Raw genomic sequence first — 19,004 nt, 5'->3', positions numbered from 1 at the left:
TGGATGTTAGCTGTAGCAAATTACAGATGAAAGGAACTTCCTTTTAAATCTATAGCATTTACTTTCTTGCAAAATACAACATTTTTAAACCTGGTGATCATACATTGCGGTAGAAATACTTTCGCATGATCTCTTATATATATTCATAAACATATAGGAGCAAGTAAGCAATTGCAGCATATAGCTGGGCACTGGAAATCAATCAATGTTATATAATAAATAGTGAGGTATGTAATATAATACATGCTTAATTAATCTGCTTTTATAACACAGATTGATTCTTACCTTGTACATTATACGAAAGTAAGTCCAAAGCAGAATCAGCTTTCATAAAGTATCTTGTTCTCAGACCATAGGTATCTTTTGTGGTGTTAGCTAAAGAATAGGAGCCGGACCAATTGTAGTAATTGTTATACAAGTTGGAAGTGATCTCAAAAGTGCCCAGCAAAGGTACCCGAAGTGTGTAATCATCAGGGATGGTGAATTGCGGAATTTTATACACCTGTGATGGAATATTTAATCCCAGTGATTCCACCACAATCGCTGGTGCTGTTATAATCTTGGGTATGCTTATGACTTGTGATGATTGTCCACTGAATGGCATGGGGATAGTCATAAAAGTACTGTCCTTATTCCAAACGTATTTAATCTTGCCATCACTGAAACACAGAATTACCCATTGTAAGTTTAAAAATGCACTATTCTTCTTCAAAATATGTAATAGGCAGTAGACAAAAGAAGTAATTACAAAGCACTGTTATAATCTTGCTTGGAAAAATGAACTGAAGTTCACTTCATCCTAATGAATTGAAGTGAACACCTCTGAAGAAGTGGTTAAATATTGCTATCTATCTATCTATCTATCTATCTATCTATCTATCTATCTATCTATCTATCTATCTATCTATCTATCTATCTATCTTTGTCTGTCTGTCTGTCTGTCTATCTATCTATCTATCTATCTATCTATCTATCTATCTATCTATCTATCTATCTATCTATCTATCTATCTATCTATCTATCTATTTTCATCAACTTCAATGCTTTCCCAATATGTGGACTTCAGCCTCCAGAATTCTTATTAAAATCTATGTAGGCTGCAGAATTGGGGGAGTTGAAATCCATGGTTCTGGATGCATTCAGGTATGGGAAGGCTAGCTTGGAAATTCCAATAGCTTCCAAACCATAATGGGGTGTGCCAGCACCAGACAAGAAAAACTAAGATATTTTGCTTTACCTTTTAAAGAAAAGCTCTTCGGGAATGGTGAATACATCTACGATTTGAAAGTCAAGTTGTTGAAGTTTACTTAATTTGTCCTGTAAGTTCTGGACATATGGAAGATCCTTGGATGTCTTTTGCAGCCAGGTATTGGTTGCCTGAAAAATCATAGTAAATTATCACAATACAAACATCTTACATATAGGGGCAATTCAAGCAGTTCAAACCCGGGACAAAATGCTAAAAACAGCAAGGATATAGTCTCATGTTACATTCTTCAGTTGTGTGTAAACTGATGCACACCACCTTTTCTTTCCACACTTGTGAAATATGAACCTACATAAGATTCTCTTGTCACAGGTACTGCAACAATTCAGTTACAATTTGCATGGAGAAGAAGCCACAACATCATTTCTACACTCTATGGTCCCTTGGCTTCCTGTTCCGTGATATTTCTATTGTCAAAATTGTGCTTGACTTTGACTGGACCTTGGCCTTTTTTGGGGAATACTGAAACCTCCTACAGCTAGAACATTCAAATAATATGAAATCATCAATTGTACCAGATACTTTGACAAGTGGCGATTATGACAGACACACCTACTTACCACAATAAAATGTGAAATGATGTGCCGGAGTGTCATATCAGTATTAGCTACTTTGTGATCCAGAAATCCATTTGCCTTGTTCTGCAGAGCCGTTGAATAACCTTTCAGGTCTCCAGGCAGATTGGCAGATATTCTCTTCAAAGCAGCACTAGTGCCTGAGTTCCACTGAATTTCCACTTTTTCTCTATCTGAAACCCAGAACCAATGACCCCATATTATTTCCCAGAGAACTTAGATTATGAAATTGAAAAAAAAAATCCTACCAGTTTCCATACCAGTTTGCTCTGATGTGTTGTGGTAGAGCTTATATGTTGAAAAGACAGAGGAAAACAGGGAACAATGGTAGAGATCACATTTTTTCTTGCAAAGGTCTGTTTCCAAGCAAAGGACATGCTCAGCCCCATGACATACAAATTTGGAAGTGTTCCATATTTTGGAGGTATGACGTGTAGACGAAGGTATACTGCAGACAATTTTCTGTCTTAACAGAGCAGCTAAAAGTCTATACACAGGGCAACCAAACTGGATATTTTATTCCTCAAGGTCAAAACCACTCAACTCCTGTGCTAGAGTTAAGCAATATACATATTCTGATTTAATGACAAATTGTACTCTTTAGGCCTGTATGCCCTGGTTCTCTCTATGTATGTCACTACAAAGATTTGAGCAATGAAGGGGGTTGGGCAGAACTGGGGTGTGATTGGAGAAATCTTGTCCTGCTACACAGAACCAGAAGGCTGGGTTTTATTGTTGTTATTGTTGTTTGTTGATGAAAATGTTTCATTTTGAGAAAAAAAAACCTCCTACCGTATCTTAAGACAATCCTTTCTGAAACTGATGAGCCATATGAGGTAGCCGAAGAGTCAAACTGGAATATCAGTGCATTACTTGACTGATGGAGCGATATATCTGTTTTAGCTTGAGTCTGCAGGCGGGGAATAGAGATTGCCGCTTCCAAGGATAATTCTCTCCCAACAGCAGAACTGGTAGAAGCAAATCATAAAAAAAAGAAATAGACATTTTATATAACTATACATACTGTATGTATTTATGAAGAGGAGAAGTATTGGAAATAAGGGTTGGGAGTGAGAGCAAAGTGATTTTCCCTTTTTCTATGTGGAATGTGGGTGATAAGATTTTTGCTGCCATAGTTAGGAGGTAGCACACCCATCGATGATACTGGCATTCTATTATGAGTCAGTTGGAGGAAGCACTGCCTAGTCACACTATTTTCTGCCTTTTCTCCTTATTCTAAGGTCAACACGGGTCAAGACAACAACCGTACAACCAACTTCAAATCACTTGAAATGGATTGGACAGCATGCCAAGTGGAATTGCCCATAGAGATTCTTCTTCCACCACTGTCAGCAGTCACCAGGACTTTTACAATATGAGTTAAGAAATCAACACCTATTTGCATGCTGTGCTGCCACCACGTGGCTGTTTTGGAGAAATTACAATGTGGGCAGTCAGACCCTCCTACCCTATGATGTATTTCCTCTTCCCTCCCCTTTCTGGGATGGACTTCCTCCTCCTTTGTCCCTGGGGAGAATCCCATCCTCCATTATTCAACTAACATGTGACAACAGCAGACTTACACAGATGCTGGGAATATTACCATTTTCTGACCTTGGCACACATGCTATCGGCCCGGGTATGTCTATAAGAATTAGGGGGGAAAGTATCATTACCTTAGCCTTCCTGTGATGGTAATTTCAGGACTCTTCTTGTTGATTATGTCTAAGATAAAGGCAACTGCTTTCTTTTCTTGATTGGAGGAATCGGTAATTTTAAGATTGGTGCCAAAATTGATGTTGAAACCGGGGGCCTGGAAGTCACTGATAAAATTTTTTTTGCCTCGATTGAATGTCAAGACGATTTTGGCTTCGCTTTCTTTTACACCTGAAACATACATTGATAAATGATTATTACAAATGTGCTCCATTAAAATAAATGGTCAACATCATTTCAAAATGTCTCTCAATTCAAATATTAAATTCTTAAAATCTTTGTTTGGAAAACCTTCCCTAGGCATACCATTGCTGATAGATGCTTGATCTATGTTGATTTCATTAAAACTGCTAAAATTTCCTGCAACCTGATCTTCTAACATCTTTTGACAGGAAACTAGTGATTTTATACTAGTTTTTAATCAGAAAAGACATTTATTATTAGGCAAACCTTTGAAAGTTTCCCCATTACTGTACAACAAATTGCACAGCTTCTTACCTTTGGCTTGAGCAATGAATTTTAAAGTGTCTACCAAGTCTTTCCCCTCTTTGTTTAGTTCATAATTAGCACTTGCAATGTATTCCTTTACTTTTCCTGTTGGATGTAGTTCAATTTCATACCTAAATACGTCAACATGAAAAGATAATACCTCATTGTGAATTGTGAATAATTAAATGGAGTAACAGCCAAGACAGAAAATAATTACTATTTAGAAATCATAGCAAAACTAAATAACTATAATTGACAGTATTAAAAAAATGAGAGGTACCTAACAGTGATATAACCTTAAAAAAGCCCCAAAGTGTTCTAAAAGATTTGTTTATTCTGTTGGCTACTACCTTAGCTTATGTAATAACTATCAATCATAATTTATGTGGAATATCATAAAGCCTACATATCTTTAGTCCCACATAGTTTTAAGGAATGGAAGAATTGTCTTATTTCTGTTGCAGGTTACTTTCTCCCTTAAAATTATTCTCTTTTTTTTTGTAAATTTCTTTGCAAAATCTATCTGAAAATACACAAATGCAGATATAAATGATATTTAAGAGGTATTTAAAATTACATTTTAATTAAGCTGTATTTAATATCCATCTAATAGACATCATGTGAAAGCTGTTATGTCTTTGAAAATTTAACAATATTAAGTTCACTTCGGTCTATCAGTTATTAGGTGTGGTATATTCCTATTTCGCTTACCACCTTCTTCTTTTCCGCATTGTATTCTAGTTGCCATTTTAATGATATGTTCTCAACTTCACACACATATGGTTTTGCATGTGGAACTTATATAAAGAATGATCAAAGGCAAAGTCCTACAATGCTGAGACTTTTGGGATAAGGAAATACAGCATCTATTGCCATTAGTTATCTACACAAATTATCACATTAAAACAACTCTAAAGATCTTTGCAGTAAAGAGTGGTACAATAAAATATAAAGGTACAGAATAGAATATAAAAATTTGGCATCAGGGTAGTCTGTCCTGAGGTTATACCATGGAAATGTACAAATTTATTATTGTGTAGTGGGTCCGATGCAAGAGAGATGCCAGCCGGTGTGTGAGTTCAGCTCTTTATTGGAAGGGGAAGTGAACTGAGGAATGAGGGCTACCTGGCCTCCTTATATACCTGGCCAGGTAAGCTAACAGCCAATGGGGTTGGCCCTAGGTTTCCCGCCGAAACTGTCCAGGCCAACGCCCCCTGATGGCTGTTGCTATGCAGATGCCTGCATACATAACACCCCTCCCCCCTTAGAGAAGACCCACATAACAACAACAACATGCAACTACTATAACTATGAGTATATATATAAAAAAACAGTGGTGTCCTTGTGTGAGGGTCACTTGCACACATAGTCCGACAGGTAGGCTGGTGTCCTGTGTGGACGGGTGGATCGTCTGGGTGTGCTTGGCCCCTGGGCTTGGACCGTGGGTTCCTGAGGCCTTTGTGCAGGGCTGCAAGGAGCCGGCATCAGGAAGTCCTCCTCCTCCTGTGACGTCCTCAGCTGGGTTGACCCCTCCTGGAGTGTGGTCCTCCTGTTGATCGTGTGCGTTGAGTTCAGGGACGTGTGTGACGCGCTCAGGGGCGTGTGTGACGTGCTCAGGGACTCTTCCTCTGAGCTGATCGATGTGTCGCCTTATGCGTCTGTCCCCCTCCACCCCTACAATGTACGAAAGGGGTCCTGTTTTCCCGACCACTGTCCCCGGAACCCAAGGATGTCCAGCCCCATAGTTCCTTGCCCAGACCAGGTCCCCCAGGTTGAGGACCCTGTGTGTGGGTGATGATGGCAATGGTGATGGTAGTGATGCTGGTGGTGATGGTGATGGTGATGATGGTGATGATGGTGATGTTGCCCTACCAGTTTCGGCTGCTACCCGGTCTGGGTGTAGGCGGTCCAGCTTGGTGATGAGGCGCCGTCCCCATCGCAGTTCTGCTGGGCTCTTGCCGGTAGCCACGCATGGTGTTGTGTGTTGGGCTAGTAAAAATTTGGCCAGTCTGTGGTCCCAGTCCCCGCTGATGATGCGCCGGAGTGCGTCTTTGGTCGTCCTTACCATCCGTTCGGCCTGCCCATTGGTAGATGGATGGAAAGGCGCAGAGGTGGCGTGCCTAATCCAGTTCGCCTTCAAGAACGCCTGGAAATCAGCAGCAGTAAACTGAGGCCCATTATCAGACACAATTACGTCGGGGAGGCCGTGTGTGGCAAAGAGAGCTCTGAGCACCTGGATTGTCCTCCCCGAGGTCATGTTGGGGACAGGGACTACCTCTAACCACTTGGAGTGACTGTCCACCACTACTAAAAATAGTTGACCCTGGAATGGCTCCGCATAGTCAATGTGAATGCGGGACCATGGCGTGTGTGTGGCCTCCCACCGGTGTACTGGTGCATGTGGCACTTCTGGCCTGGATCTCTGGCACGTATAACAGGCCTTGACCCGATCCTCAACCTCCTTGTCCAACCCGGGCCACCAGAGGTAGCTCCTAGCCAGTGCCTTCATCCTGACCACCCCCGGGTGCCCTTCGTGTAAGGAGTCCAATACCCTGGCACGTAGTGCGGGTGGAATGATGACCCTGCTACCCCAAAGGAGGCACCCTTTGTGTGTGGAGATTTCATCGCGTCTAATGAAATAGGCCTGAAACTCTGGTCCCGGGGATTTGTCCTGCCACCCTGTGCAAACCCATGAGTGCACCCTGCCCATGATGTTGTCTGTGGCTGTGTGGCTGGCAATGTCCTTGGCAAGAACTGGGCACTCGGGTAGTTCCTGCAGGGCTAGGATCTGTGTGGCTGGTGCTGGGTCTGGGTCGTGTGTGTCTAGGGGGAGCCTACTTAGACCGTCTGCGTGGCCCATCTCCTTCCCTGGCTTGTGTACCAGCTTGCAATTGTATGCTGCAAGGAAGATGGACCACCGGAGCATCCTGGGGGACAGAATCTGTGGGGTTTGCCTGTCTGTGGTGAACAGGCCCAGGAGTGGTTTGTGGTCCGTGAAGACAGTGAACTCCCTGCCATATAAGTAATCGTGGAATTTCTTGATTCCTGCCACGATTGCCAGGGCTTCTTTGTCTATTTGGGCGTAGTTTCTTTCTGCTCCAGACAGTGTCCTAGAATAGTATGCTATGGGGACTTGTGCCCCGTTGGGCTCAAGGTGGCTTAGGACAGCACCCACACCATAAGGGGATGCATCGCAGGCGATACAAATGGGCTTGGACTCGATGAAATGGGTTACTGTGGACTTGTCCGACAGCAATGCCTTCAGGGCCTTGAAGCTCTGATCATGGGTGGCCGTCCAGGCCCATGTTGCCTGTTTGTCTAGCAGCCTGTGGAGCGGTTCAGTGATGGCTTCCTTGTGTGGGAGGAATGTATGGTAGAAATTCAGCAGACCCAGGAATGCCTGAAGCTCTGCTTTGTTCTTGGGTGTGGGTGCTAGTTTGATGGCCCTCACCTTGGATTCTGTGGGGTGGATTCCCCTGGCGTCTACTCTGAACCCCAAAAATTCTGTGGAAGGAACGCCTATGCTGCATTTTTCCTTTTTGAGTTTGAGGCCAGCTGTGCGCAGCCTTGCCAGCACTTCCCTAAGCCTCCCTGCCAGTTCCTCTGCTGATGCTCCTGCGATCAGGATGTCATCAAAATAGGGGCAGACTCCTGGAATGCCCTTGAGTGTCTTTTCCATAACCTCCTGGAAAATGCCGGGAGCAACACTGACTCCAAACTGCAGCCTGTTCACCCGGAACGCCCCCCTATGGGTTACTATGGTTTGGATGTCAGCTGTTTTCCTAGTGACCGTGAGTTGCTGGTACGCCTGTGCAAGATCGAGCCTTGCAAAAATGGCGCCGCCTTGGAGGGAAGCGAGAACATGGCTGACCGCGGGAACCGGGTAAGCGTGCGGGTTTAGGGCGCGGTTCACCGAGCACTTATAGTCGGCGCAGATCCTTATTTCCCCGTTGGATTTGAGGGGGGTCACGATGGGGGTTTCCCACTCCCCTCCATCTACAGGCTCTAAGATTCCCTGGGCCACCAACTTGTCTAGTTCGTGCTCGATTTTGTGTTTGAGCGCAAACGGGACTCGCCGCGGCCGGACCCTAACGGGGGAGACATTCGAGTTAAGCTTGAACGATATGGGCCCCCCGGTGTACTTGCCTAATGACCCGTCGAAGACGTCGGCGAACTCCCGGCAAACGGCCTCAACGGTGTCCCCCTGGATCCAATGGATCCCGGATACTGAGATTCCCAGGGCCTCAAACCAGTCCAGCCCGACCAGGCTGGCTCTGCGGCCCTCTACCACTACAACGTCCAGGTGCCCTTCGCGACCCTTAAACCCCACTGAAATGGTGGCCTCCCCCTTCACCTTGACCGGCGAATTCTGAAAATCGGTCAGGGTTAATTTAGTAGGCTGTAATTTAATCCGTTGCTTGCTCCGGCTAATTATGTGGTTAAGGGTCTCGTCCGAAATAATCGAGACCGCTGATCCGGAGTCAAGCTCCATGCTGCAAGGGACACCTTGCAAACGGATTGTTAATCTAATTTTGGGTTTGAGCAGCCGGCGGCTACCCGTGTGGTTAATGGCCAGCCGGCTCTCGACATAGCCAATTTTTGTTTTGGTGGGGGCCCCAGTACCTTCGAATGGCGGTTCCTCTGGCTGCAGCTCGTGGATCTCCTCTCAGGGGCGGCGGCTACGGCAGACGGCAGCTATGTGGCCTGTTTTCTTGCAGGCCCGGCACGTGGCGGACCAGAACTTGCAGAGGCTGCGCATGTGGTTCCCACCACACCCTGCGCACCTCTGGGGAACGGCAGTGTTGCTGGGAGGCCTGGGCCTGTCTGGGCGTCTGGCTCGCTGGTCGGGGGTCGACTTCCGCTGGAGGAGGTCGATGCTCAGGTCGTCCTCCTCTGTGGCCCCTTGCCGGTGGACGCTGGTTGCCTGGTTGCCGGGCCAGGTTCCCTGGCAGGCTTGGACGGCCCCGCAGGCCGCTTCGTGGGCTAGGATGGCGTCCTTGGCTTCCTGGAGAGAGACCTCCTCTCTTTCGAACAGGCGCTCCTGCAACCGCCTGTCGCGTAGGCCGCAAATCAGCCGGTCCCGTAGTCGCTCCTCCAAATTTGTGAACCTGCAAGCGACGGCAGCTTCCCGTAGGGCGGTGAGGAAGTCGGCGCCGGTCTCGTCGGGGCGCTGGTCCCTTTTCTCGAATTGTGACCGTGCGGCCACCTTGGAGCGCCGGGGCCTGAAATGTGCGTTGAGCCTGGCCACGAGGTCTCGGTACGCGACGGTGTTGATGGCCTCCTGGGGGAACAGGTTCGTGGCGACTTCCAGCAGCGCTGGTCCCCCAAGGCAGAGCAGGGCGGCCGCCTTTGTACCGTCCTCCGATATCTGATTGAACTGCATGTACAGTTCAACGTGAGCCAGGTAACGGGTCCAGGTTTCGGGGCGGCGGGTCTCGAATTCGCGGGGTTGTCCGGCTCTAGCCATGGCGGCAGTTGGTCGTGGATGTGGCACTTGTCGTTGCCAGTTCGGCTGGCGGTCGTGGGGGGAAGAAGGAAAAATGCCTTTCCCTTCAGCTCGCGGAGCTTTTCTCCAGTGACTTCAGCTCTTGGTCGGCAGCAATCCCACCTTCGTCGCCACTATTGTGTAGTGGGTCCGACGCAAGAGAGACGCCAGCCGGTGTGTGAGTTCAGCTCTTTATTGGAAGGGGAAGTGAACTGAGGAATGAGGGCTACCTGGCCTCCTTATATACCTGGCCAGGTAAGCTAACAGCCAATGGGGTTGGCCCTAGGTTTCCCGCCGAAACTGTCCAGGCCAACGCCCCCTGATGGCTGTTGCTATGCAGATGCCTGCATACATAACATTTATGATGGACAAATAATGCAACATTTTAAAGAATTCATTACAAGCAAATTCCTGGCTTTCAGGACGGTGAAGAGGGGTTTAATTTTTGGAGCCAGCAAAGCAACACACTAGTGCAACAAAAGTAGACAACCCCACAAAGAACCGTTTCCCATTAGTACCAGGAAGAAAATAAAGTAAGTAAAAGAAACCATTATCTGAATTATGCATGTTTTATACAGTCCCGTGAGCTTTCTATTTTTGGTGAAGGGTTTGTATTTGGCCTGAAATATCAAAGAATCAAAGAGGAGCTGATGATTCATTCAGAGGAAGACCATTGGTCTATCTTACCGGGTTTCTCCCGTCAGTGGATAGTAAGGTGCTGCAACTGTAGAGCTAGCATTGGAATATTCTAGTCTGGTGCAGAATTCAAGGCCAGTAAAGAAAGGAGAGCAATTGTTTTGTGTTACTCTATTCTCCATAAGTGGAGGAATCACTTCATTCCGAGTTGGGGTGACCAAATGCAAGACATTGCTGTAAAAAGAAAAGAAAATAGATGGCCTTTTTTTTTCCTTTCTACTGACTCAACCAATCACAATTAAAATGAAGAGTAGGTGATCATGAATTAAAACATTTTGTACAAATCTTTAATCTTGCCCTTGGAAAATTAATTTACATTCCAATATCATCTTCGAGTCTGGTTTGCATGTCTTTCTAGGAAGACTAGAAAACAAAAATTCCAAACTGATAGACACAGCCCAAGGTATTCAGACTCTTTAAATTATTCTTTGGCAATATAGAAAAACTGCAACTTTATAGCAATTTGCAGATTAAGTTCACTTCAGAATGTGGAGAAAGACAGTGACTAGATTGGCATATCATAATTGCATCCAGGAGCTACTGTATTTTGTATAATGGAAGACTAAAAAAATATTGCAGAACATTTCTGTACGAAACCAGTATTACACATTAAGGTTTTATGCAGGAATAGGAGAAATGTGTTTTTAAAAATCAGCAACCAAAAAACAAAAAACAAAACAACGTTGTTTACAGAACAGTTACAATACCTGATGCTGAAAAGCTTGATTGGGGCCTTTGGTGCAGGAAAGGTGAATTTAAGGTGTCCAGCTTTCAATGCAACATTGGCTTCAATTCCAGATTCATGGTATATATTGGTGTTCATCTGTACACCATTTCTAGCAAACTCAGGGATATTCACTCCTAAATGAGTTATAAACTCAACTGCCATTGATGGTTTAACAATCAAATCTGCATGGATCTAGAAGACACATATAAGATATAAATATTTGTTTCATTTTTCCCAAGTACTTTTCATGGTGTTGCGAACTAGAATTCATATCTGATTCTGATAGTAATGATAATGAGAGTAATTCTCACCAGGATGACAGGCAATATATTTCAAATCCCAAAGTGAGTTTACTAAGTATTGGTATTTGTGTTTCTCAGAAAGTCTGATTTACCTACACGGAAACCTTTTAAACTTGGAATGAAGACTGTATTTATCATGTAATGAAATACTTATTTACTTCACTTCTATATACGCCTTTTCTAAAAAAAAACCCTCAGATCAGAATTTAAAATAATTTAATTGCATTAAAACAGAATGACACATTAAAATCATTTCATCTATTACCAGTGGTGGGATTCAGACATGTGAACGACTGGTCTACTGCATTGTAGCTTATTGAAGGAACTTCTCAATTAGTGTGAAAATAAAACTCACATTCCTCTGTGAAATTTTCACTCCAACCTTTGCTCCAGGGGTGGCTACTCCAGACAAAGCTACTTGTAGCTGCAGCCCTGCACTTGTGGGCAGCTCAAACTCATTGTCCATGAAGATGTAGTGAACCATGAGATCATTCTCAGTCCCCTGGGAAATGGTCTGGACAATCTGCAGGCAAATACATAGAAAAAACCCAAACGTGTTACATCTGTATCCTTCCTAGGGAGTTTCTCTAGCTTCCTGTTTTGAAAACTGAATGAAGATTCAAGGAAAATTCTAAGAAGAATGTGATTTAACTGGAAAATAACAAAAATAACTGATGGAGTAGTTAGTGATATTAAGCCTCATTCAAACATATCTTGGGACCCTAACGTGTGGCCAAATAAAAGCAAATGGGTGATATTAGAGGAAGTCTGCTTCCCTCTGGTGGTTTTCCTTTAAAAAATGTTATAGCTTAATGTTGGCTGGGATTTGTTTACCGGGGGCATTGGCTTCTGTACTGAACAGGAAGCATAACATGGAAGTAGAGAACCTGAATATTTCCAGATATTTGTCAATTAAAACTTCCAATAGCATGGCTCAATTGACCTTGCAACTGCTAAAGACTTTATGGACATTATCCCTTGCAGAGTAACAATCTCGTAGTATGAATGCTTTGTATAACTATGTCCCTAAAAATTCCACACCAAAATGTACCCGAGTGGCGATAGCTGTTTCACATCAGTTGGGATAGATATCAATGAAGATACCAATGAAGAAAGAAATGTACAGAGTATGTTAAAAAAAGAAACCCCCCCTTTTTTGCCTGCCTTTTAAAGTCTGGATTGTATGATGAAAGCCAGGAAGAATATGAAATTGGTCAAAATGACTGAATTTTAACCCTAACCTCAAATATATGAAAGAGATGTGCTAATCTGGATTAGGGCTCCAATGGGAGGATCAAGGAACATTAATATTTTGTTCCTGTTATAATTCCAATCCAGATTGCTTTCCATCTGCCTTCAGTTTGCACTGGAAGAAAAATTATCATTTGGGTTCTAATAAAAACTTCCTGTTCAGTTCACATAGACCCCGTCCCCCAATAGAAAGCAAAAAGCATAAAATCCCTTCTCATTCCAGAGTTCGGTATCCAAATCAATATCCAAGATCTGTTTTTTTTTACTTTTTCAAAAATATATTCCACAAATTGGAACAGTATAGATGGCATCTGATCTAGACTGGTTGTCAGGTTTCAACACAATGAATGATTACTACTTAAAAACAAAAGCTATCTCACTTGTTCATCTTGAGCAATCCAATTTCCATGAAGCAAATCTTTTATTTTTAATGGGCTTGCATACTGCCCTCCTCTTATCCAGGGAATTTTGATTATAAGAGATAAAATAAAATAAAAAAAATAATAATTCCAGAATAAAAGCTGTTTTTTAATTTTTTTGGCCTCTTAGTAATTTTTTACACAACTCAGAAGGACTTCTCATTGAATTCTATGTGTCTTTTTTGTGGTTAAATGGGCATACAGGATGCAAACTTAAATGGCTACTGGTTAATTTGACTGAATAATGAATAGCAAATAAAAAAGGAAGATAGAATACACTGTTTAGTATCCAAATACTTACTTTCTGAGGTATACTCTGCAAAGTTTTAAAGCTTTTCAGAATCACATTTCCCAACAATTTAAAATCACTGAATTTCAAGTAGCCCAATTCTTCTTCGAAGACTCTGAAGTAGGCTTTGACATCTGGTGTTGGCTTGTTGGAGATTTCTTTAACCAGTTTCTCAAAATTAAGCAAGATTCCTTTCATAATATCCTAAGAAAAGAAGAAGAAAGGAAAATCCCACCATGGAATTTCTGATTTCATTTGAAGAAAGAATTTAAACCAGCTTTGACGACATACTACATTTTAAACAAATGCTATTTAATCTACATGTAGAAAAAAGCCTCCAGCTTCAACTATTAATCTGCACAATTTCTCAAAGCTTCATTTTAAAAATACTTTGAAATAAAAACACCTTGTAAAATTTGTTGACAAATCTCAAAAGAACTTCAGCTGCCATGATAAATATCATCAACTCGAGTCCTGCTTTATGCCTGAACTTTTGATTTAGCAACACATAGGATGAGGAATATTAGAATATGAAAATTATCTATATTATACAAAGACTCATTTGGTTAGATATTCAGTGAATCACATTAGAGCAGGACATTTCCAAATGATGTCCACTGGCCTAATTAGTGCTATTTCAGTGTTGCAGAAAAACTGCTAACTCCTTTGGAAAAACAAACTCAGCATTAAATAAACTGAGTTAGATATGAAGCCATACCTAACCCTAAACTTACCTCCTTAAAGATAATTCTGAGAAAGCTATTACTGCAGTAAGTGTGTTAGCTTTTGAGCCTAATAATAGTTCAGTTATTTCAGCTTTCTATTAAACCTGACCAAATACTCTAAAGGTAAAAGTAAAGGTTCCCCTGCACATGCGTGTTAGTCGTTTCCAACTCAAAGCCGAAGAGCCAGCGCTTGTCCGAGGATGTCTCCATGGTCATGTGGCCGGCATGACTAGATGCCCAAGGCTCACGGAATGCTGTTACCTTCCCACCATAGTGGTCCCTATTTTTCTACTTGCATTTTTATGTGCTTTCAAACTGCTAGGTTGGCAGAAGCTGGGACGAGTAACAGGTGCTCACTCTGTTATGCGGCACTCAGGATTCAAACTGCCAAACTGCCGACCTTCTGATCGACAAGCTCAGCGTCCTAACCCACTGAGCCACTGCATCCCTACTCTACAGAGGATGTCCCAAATACTCTACAGAGGTTCTAATGTTTATTTGTAAATTTTAACAGTAGAAAAAATACCAAGAAAACACATACCTGATCCTGTGTTGCATCCTTGGAATATCCAAAATAATTAAAAAGGGCTTGGGAAAATTGTTCTGGTACTTTGCCATCAATCCAGTACAAAGCTTTGGTAGCAGCATCAGGGAAAAAACCTTCTGGGCCAAACATTGCTTCAATAGTAGGCTCTAAGTTTTTCCCATCCAGACCAATCTGGTCAAATGAAAATGAAAGTCATTTCACTTGGAGAGCCTGGGTTAAGTTGTCTAAACATTCAGATAGATTGTTCTTTCCATAAAGAAAATACACATTTTAGAGCTTCGGTACCCCCAAATTAAATGCAGTCCAGAAAAGAATGAAATTCCTGTTCATTTCTTCTTCAGGAAAGAAATGTAGCCAAGCTGTTTTAACAACCAAAAATCTATTGGCTATCTTGGAGTAGTGTATTGGTTAGATTTTTTTTTTATTACTTTCTTTTGGTTTGTTTTATTTACCTATTAAACCTTCATTGACTTCCAGTGCTTAAGATTAAGTTGTTTCAAACAAATGAATTATGCATTTGGGGAAGAGGATTAGATTTGTGAGTGATGGTAGCCAAAATTCGAAGCATCTTAATTTCAAAGTGATTTAATTCCAGATGTTTGATTATTGAGCTGCAACGTAAATAAACAGGATGACTTCAACTTTTCTGGAATTTCAAATATAAAGTTAATGGCTCCCTGGTGTTGTGTTTGGTCAGCATTGCATACAGAGACTTTGTCCTTTGATATCAAGATACTAGCATGGTCACGATAGCTGCAGATTTAGCAGTTTTGTTCTTATTACAATTGATTGCTGAAACCATGAGTATATTTTGATGACGTGAAATATACTGAGCCTATATACCTGTTGGATACAATTTTTATATAGAGTTGACTTTCAATACTTATATCCTGTGTTGAGAGCTTTCAGTTCCAAACTAGTATTTAAATGAAATGGTAAATAACACAATACTTTGATAACAATATTAGTAAGGAGTAGAGAAAAAAAATAAACAGGAAGAAAGGAGAAGAAAAGCATCTAAAAGTTGCTGTACCTCAAATACATCCAGAGGTTTCAGCCCAAATAATTCTAGTGTTGTTTTCAACATGGCTTCCTTAGCTATATAGCTGCTTGGATCAAACAGCAGATTTCCTTCCAATTTTGCTGTGACAGGGTCCGCAGACCACGGGGGAGTCACTGTCTTGGAAACTTGATAATTTTGTGAAAATCTTTGGAAGTCTTTGACTGTCAGCATCTGGTTTCCTTTAAGCGCCTCCTGAATTTTGATCCTGAGCCTGATTACAGAATATCCAGTGTTGTTAAAAAAAAATAAGCAAAAAAGAGTTAAAAAAATTATCCTAACAGCGTTGAGGTAATTTCCACTAATGTAAATTTACTGTATCATTCTAGGGATTTCTTTACCAACTGGATTGCTGGTGTATTAACTTCAGATGGAAGGAGAAAAAAAGTGATCTGAAGGGGAGACCCTATAACTAAATTCTGAATTACTACTTCAGTGCAGCCCTATCAAGGAAACCGTGGTCAAAAATTTAAAAATGACTTTTTAAATAAAATCATGAGCTTTAAGAATCCTCAGAAAACAAAAGATTTTATTTGACATTAAAACACTATAAAAAATTGCACTCCCCTCCCCCTAAAACTCCTTATTCCCTTCAATTAGGACAATTTTTGCCTCACAGTTCAGATTAATAAACTACTTCCCAAAGGGAGCAACTTTACTTAAGACTTTCCTTCTGCCCACCTCATTTTTCAAGAGAAATTCCAACAGCACCAAGATTGCACAAAGAATTTGGAAAAATCTTTTCATTTAAGGGCAAGTCCACGTTTGATTTGTGTAGCTCTCTTTGATACATGCCTCAACTGGTAAGAGTTACTCTTTAGCCCCCATACAAAAACATTAAGGTTAGTCCATTTAATTTTGGCCTCACAGAACATCCACTTATGGAATCATACTTTACCAAAGTTACAGAACAGAACAGAACAGAACTCTTTATTGGCCAAGTGGGATTGGATATACAAGGAATTGTCTCCAGTGTATAAACTCTCAGTGTACATACAAGCAACAAAGTGATAGGTCATAGATAATAACAACAAAACATATAGTACCAATAGGAGAAGGTAGTAGGAAAGATGACAGGTGAGAAATATGAGAAGATGTCATGGATAATAGCAATACAACCTACTACATGGGTAAATATCTTTAGGCCTGAGACAGTGCTGTGGGAGTTAGGTGATGGCACAGGGGAAGAAACTATCCTTGTGTCTAGTTGTTTTGGCATGCATTCCTATAACGGTGTATTGTGTGGAGAAGTTGAAACAGTTTGTGAAGTTTATGAAGTTATTCATTAAGGTTAAAAGCATAATTTCAACTAAAAGCATAATTCCAACTAAAAGATAAACAGTGAAACAATTTCAACAGGTTTGAAAATAACTTACAGTTCATTGTAAGAATCAGTAGTATCTAAGATATTGGCAATGTGGGAAGCTACGAAATTTTTGACTTGTTCATTCTTGTCCCTCAAAGAAACTTTAATGATTTTGGAAAGATCGGATGAGGAAGGGTTTTTCATCAGCAGGAGATAAGCTGCTAAACGTTTATCAGCTGGGGAAGAGGCCTCCTGGAAGACTCTAATTAGCATTCCACGATCCTGAAATAAAAGAAAAAATTGTAGTATTTTCCTAAAGTATCAGAATGGCAGCAGCTGTGATTAGTTTAATTGTTATGCTTGGTTTGCTTTGCTATGCTGGTTTAATTGCTATGGTAGGAAACATTGAGGATTTAGTGCTTCACATTTAGGACTCACCAGAGCTGTGGTGACGTAGTGGGTTGGCATGCGGTATTACAGGCTAACTCTGTCCACAGCCAAGAGTTCGATCCTGACTGACTCATGGTTGACTCAGCTTTCCATCCTTCCCAGATCGGTAAAATGAGAACCCAGATTGTTGGGGGCCAATACGTTGACTCTGTAAACCACTCAGAAAGTGCTGTACAGTACTATGGAGCGGTATATAAGTCTAATTTCTGTTGCTATTGCTATCGATTATCTAATTCTATAACACAAATAAAGGAATCATAAGCTACATTCCTATGGAAAATGAACATGTTTAAAGTCCACTTTTTTTTAAAATTCCATTTATATCCCGCCCTTCTCCGAAGACTCAGGGCGGCTTACAAGCTTAGCAGTAGCCTTCATTCTATGCATATGCCTGCTTATTAGGGCTTTCACACACACCCCAAGCGGCATTATTACAAAGTCAGCTTAATTGCCCCCAACAATCTGGGTCCTCATTTTACCTACCTCGGAAGGATGGAAGGCTGAGTCAACCTTGAGCCTGGTGGGACTCGAACCTGCACTAATTGCAGGCAGCTGGTGTTACTTAAGGAGGCATTAGCCCACTGCTCCAACAAGGCTCTATTTCGATTGATATATAATTTTAAGGTACTACTAAAAAAAAGTGGTTATTAGCCATCAAAGCTCAAAAAGACATTTTCCCGAAAGGTTTCCATAATTTTGGCCACTAGAGTAATGGGGGGAAATTAAGCACACCCCTCACACTTGACTGCACTTTGGCTAATGGGGGTTTCACTGAAGAACCCCAAGTGTTCCCGTTGCCTCACTGTGGGCCGTGAATAAGACACCCCCAAGTGCTTCTCCTGCCTGATCGACCCAGACACCTCCAGGCAGAGGCTGAGATTCCTGCTCCATCGAATAGCGGCCTGGCAAGGGGAACCAAGCAGGGCTTCCCGCATCATGGGGAGGGGCTGGAAGGGGAGGGGGAGGATTCCCTCCTGGGCAGTCAGACGGCAGACCAGGAACCCAAAGGGGCCAAATGTGCAAATATAATCAATAGAATCATATGAATTCACTTTTAATCAAAACAACAATTTGAAACTAATTTGACCAGTATATGTGAAATTTGTTGTATCTTTAAATATAAGATTTCCTTGATGCGGATCAGAAACAGAGTATTTCAAAAATCTCATTAAGTTATATAATAGTCTGCTTTACCTCATCATTTAAATCCATTTTTCTCAGGGCCTGAATAGCTGCTTTCTGGATATCAAGAGATGCAGCATTGCTTCGAATGCATAGTTTTAAGGATTGCTTCACATTGGGATTGATGTTTTCCAAAACGTTTCCCATATTGCCAATGGCCTGTGAGTGACAACAGAAAATACAAGTTAGATTTTTCCCCCCTACCAAGCAATATTAATCTGAAATATTAAAATTTAGTATTTTTACAAACAAATACCCTAAGGGTCAGGTAGGTGAGGTCTTCATTTCCTGAACACTCATTGCTGATCAAAGATGTTACGAAGTTTGCAACATCTGTTAATTCTGGTGTAATTATTTTTTTCTGGAAGTAGAATCTGGAAGACAGGAAGAAAACTTTGAAAAATCTTTCAAAACTGCGGGATAATTTCATATGTAAAATCGGTAATTGGCAGATTGAGCGTTCACCTTTTTTTGCAAAGCCACTTCATGTGTCCCATTACTGTAGCTCTGTCAAATTT

The 19,004-nt window shown here is 41.8% G+C and overlaps 1 protein-coding gene across 1 annotated transcript in view; it reads right to left on the bottom strand.

Moving 5' to 3' along the window:
* The window catches only part of APOB (apolipoprotein B), a gene marked incomplete at both ends in the record, with an annotated part of 88,849 nt that overhangs the window by 42,735 nt on the left and 27,110 nt on the right, over window positions 1-19,004 (bottom strand). The window contains 15 exons of the mRNA XM_081344813.1: window positions 286-659; window positions 1,238-1,377; window positions 1,828-2,015; window positions 2,635-2,810; window positions 3,519-3,729; window positions 4,057-4,178; window positions 10,220-10,402; window positions 10,936-11,147; window positions 11,613-11,780; window positions 13,229-13,420; window positions 14,483-14,659; window positions 15,522-15,762; window positions 16,925-17,136; window positions 18,499-18,645; window positions 18,743-18,860. Of these exons, the coding sequence (XP_081200939.1) occupies window positions 286-659; window positions 1,238-1,377; window positions 1,828-2,015; window positions 2,635-2,810; window positions 3,519-3,729; window positions 4,057-4,178; window positions 10,220-10,402; window positions 10,936-11,147; window positions 11,613-11,780; window positions 13,229-13,420; window positions 14,483-14,659; window positions 15,522-15,762; window positions 16,925-17,136; window positions 18,499-18,645; window positions 18,743-18,860 (2,861 nt within the window). The remainder of the gene's footprint in view (window positions 1-285; window positions 660-1,237; window positions 1,378-1,827; window positions 2,016-2,634; window positions 2,811-3,518; window positions 3,730-4,056; window positions 4,179-10,219; window positions 10,403-10,935; window positions 11,148-11,612; window positions 11,781-13,228; window positions 13,421-14,482; window positions 14,660-15,521; window positions 15,763-16,924; window positions 17,137-18,498; window positions 18,646-18,742; window positions 18,861-19,004) is intronic.

The sequence above is a fragment of the Vipera berus genome, assembly GCF_964194415.1.
Source record: "Vipera berus genome assembly, chromosome: 1".
NCBI classification, from domain to species: domain Eukaryota; kingdom Metazoa; phylum Chordata; class Lepidosauria; order Squamata; family Viperidae; genus Vipera; species Vipera berus.
This window is presented reverse-complemented; position numbering and strand designations above follow the sequence as displayed.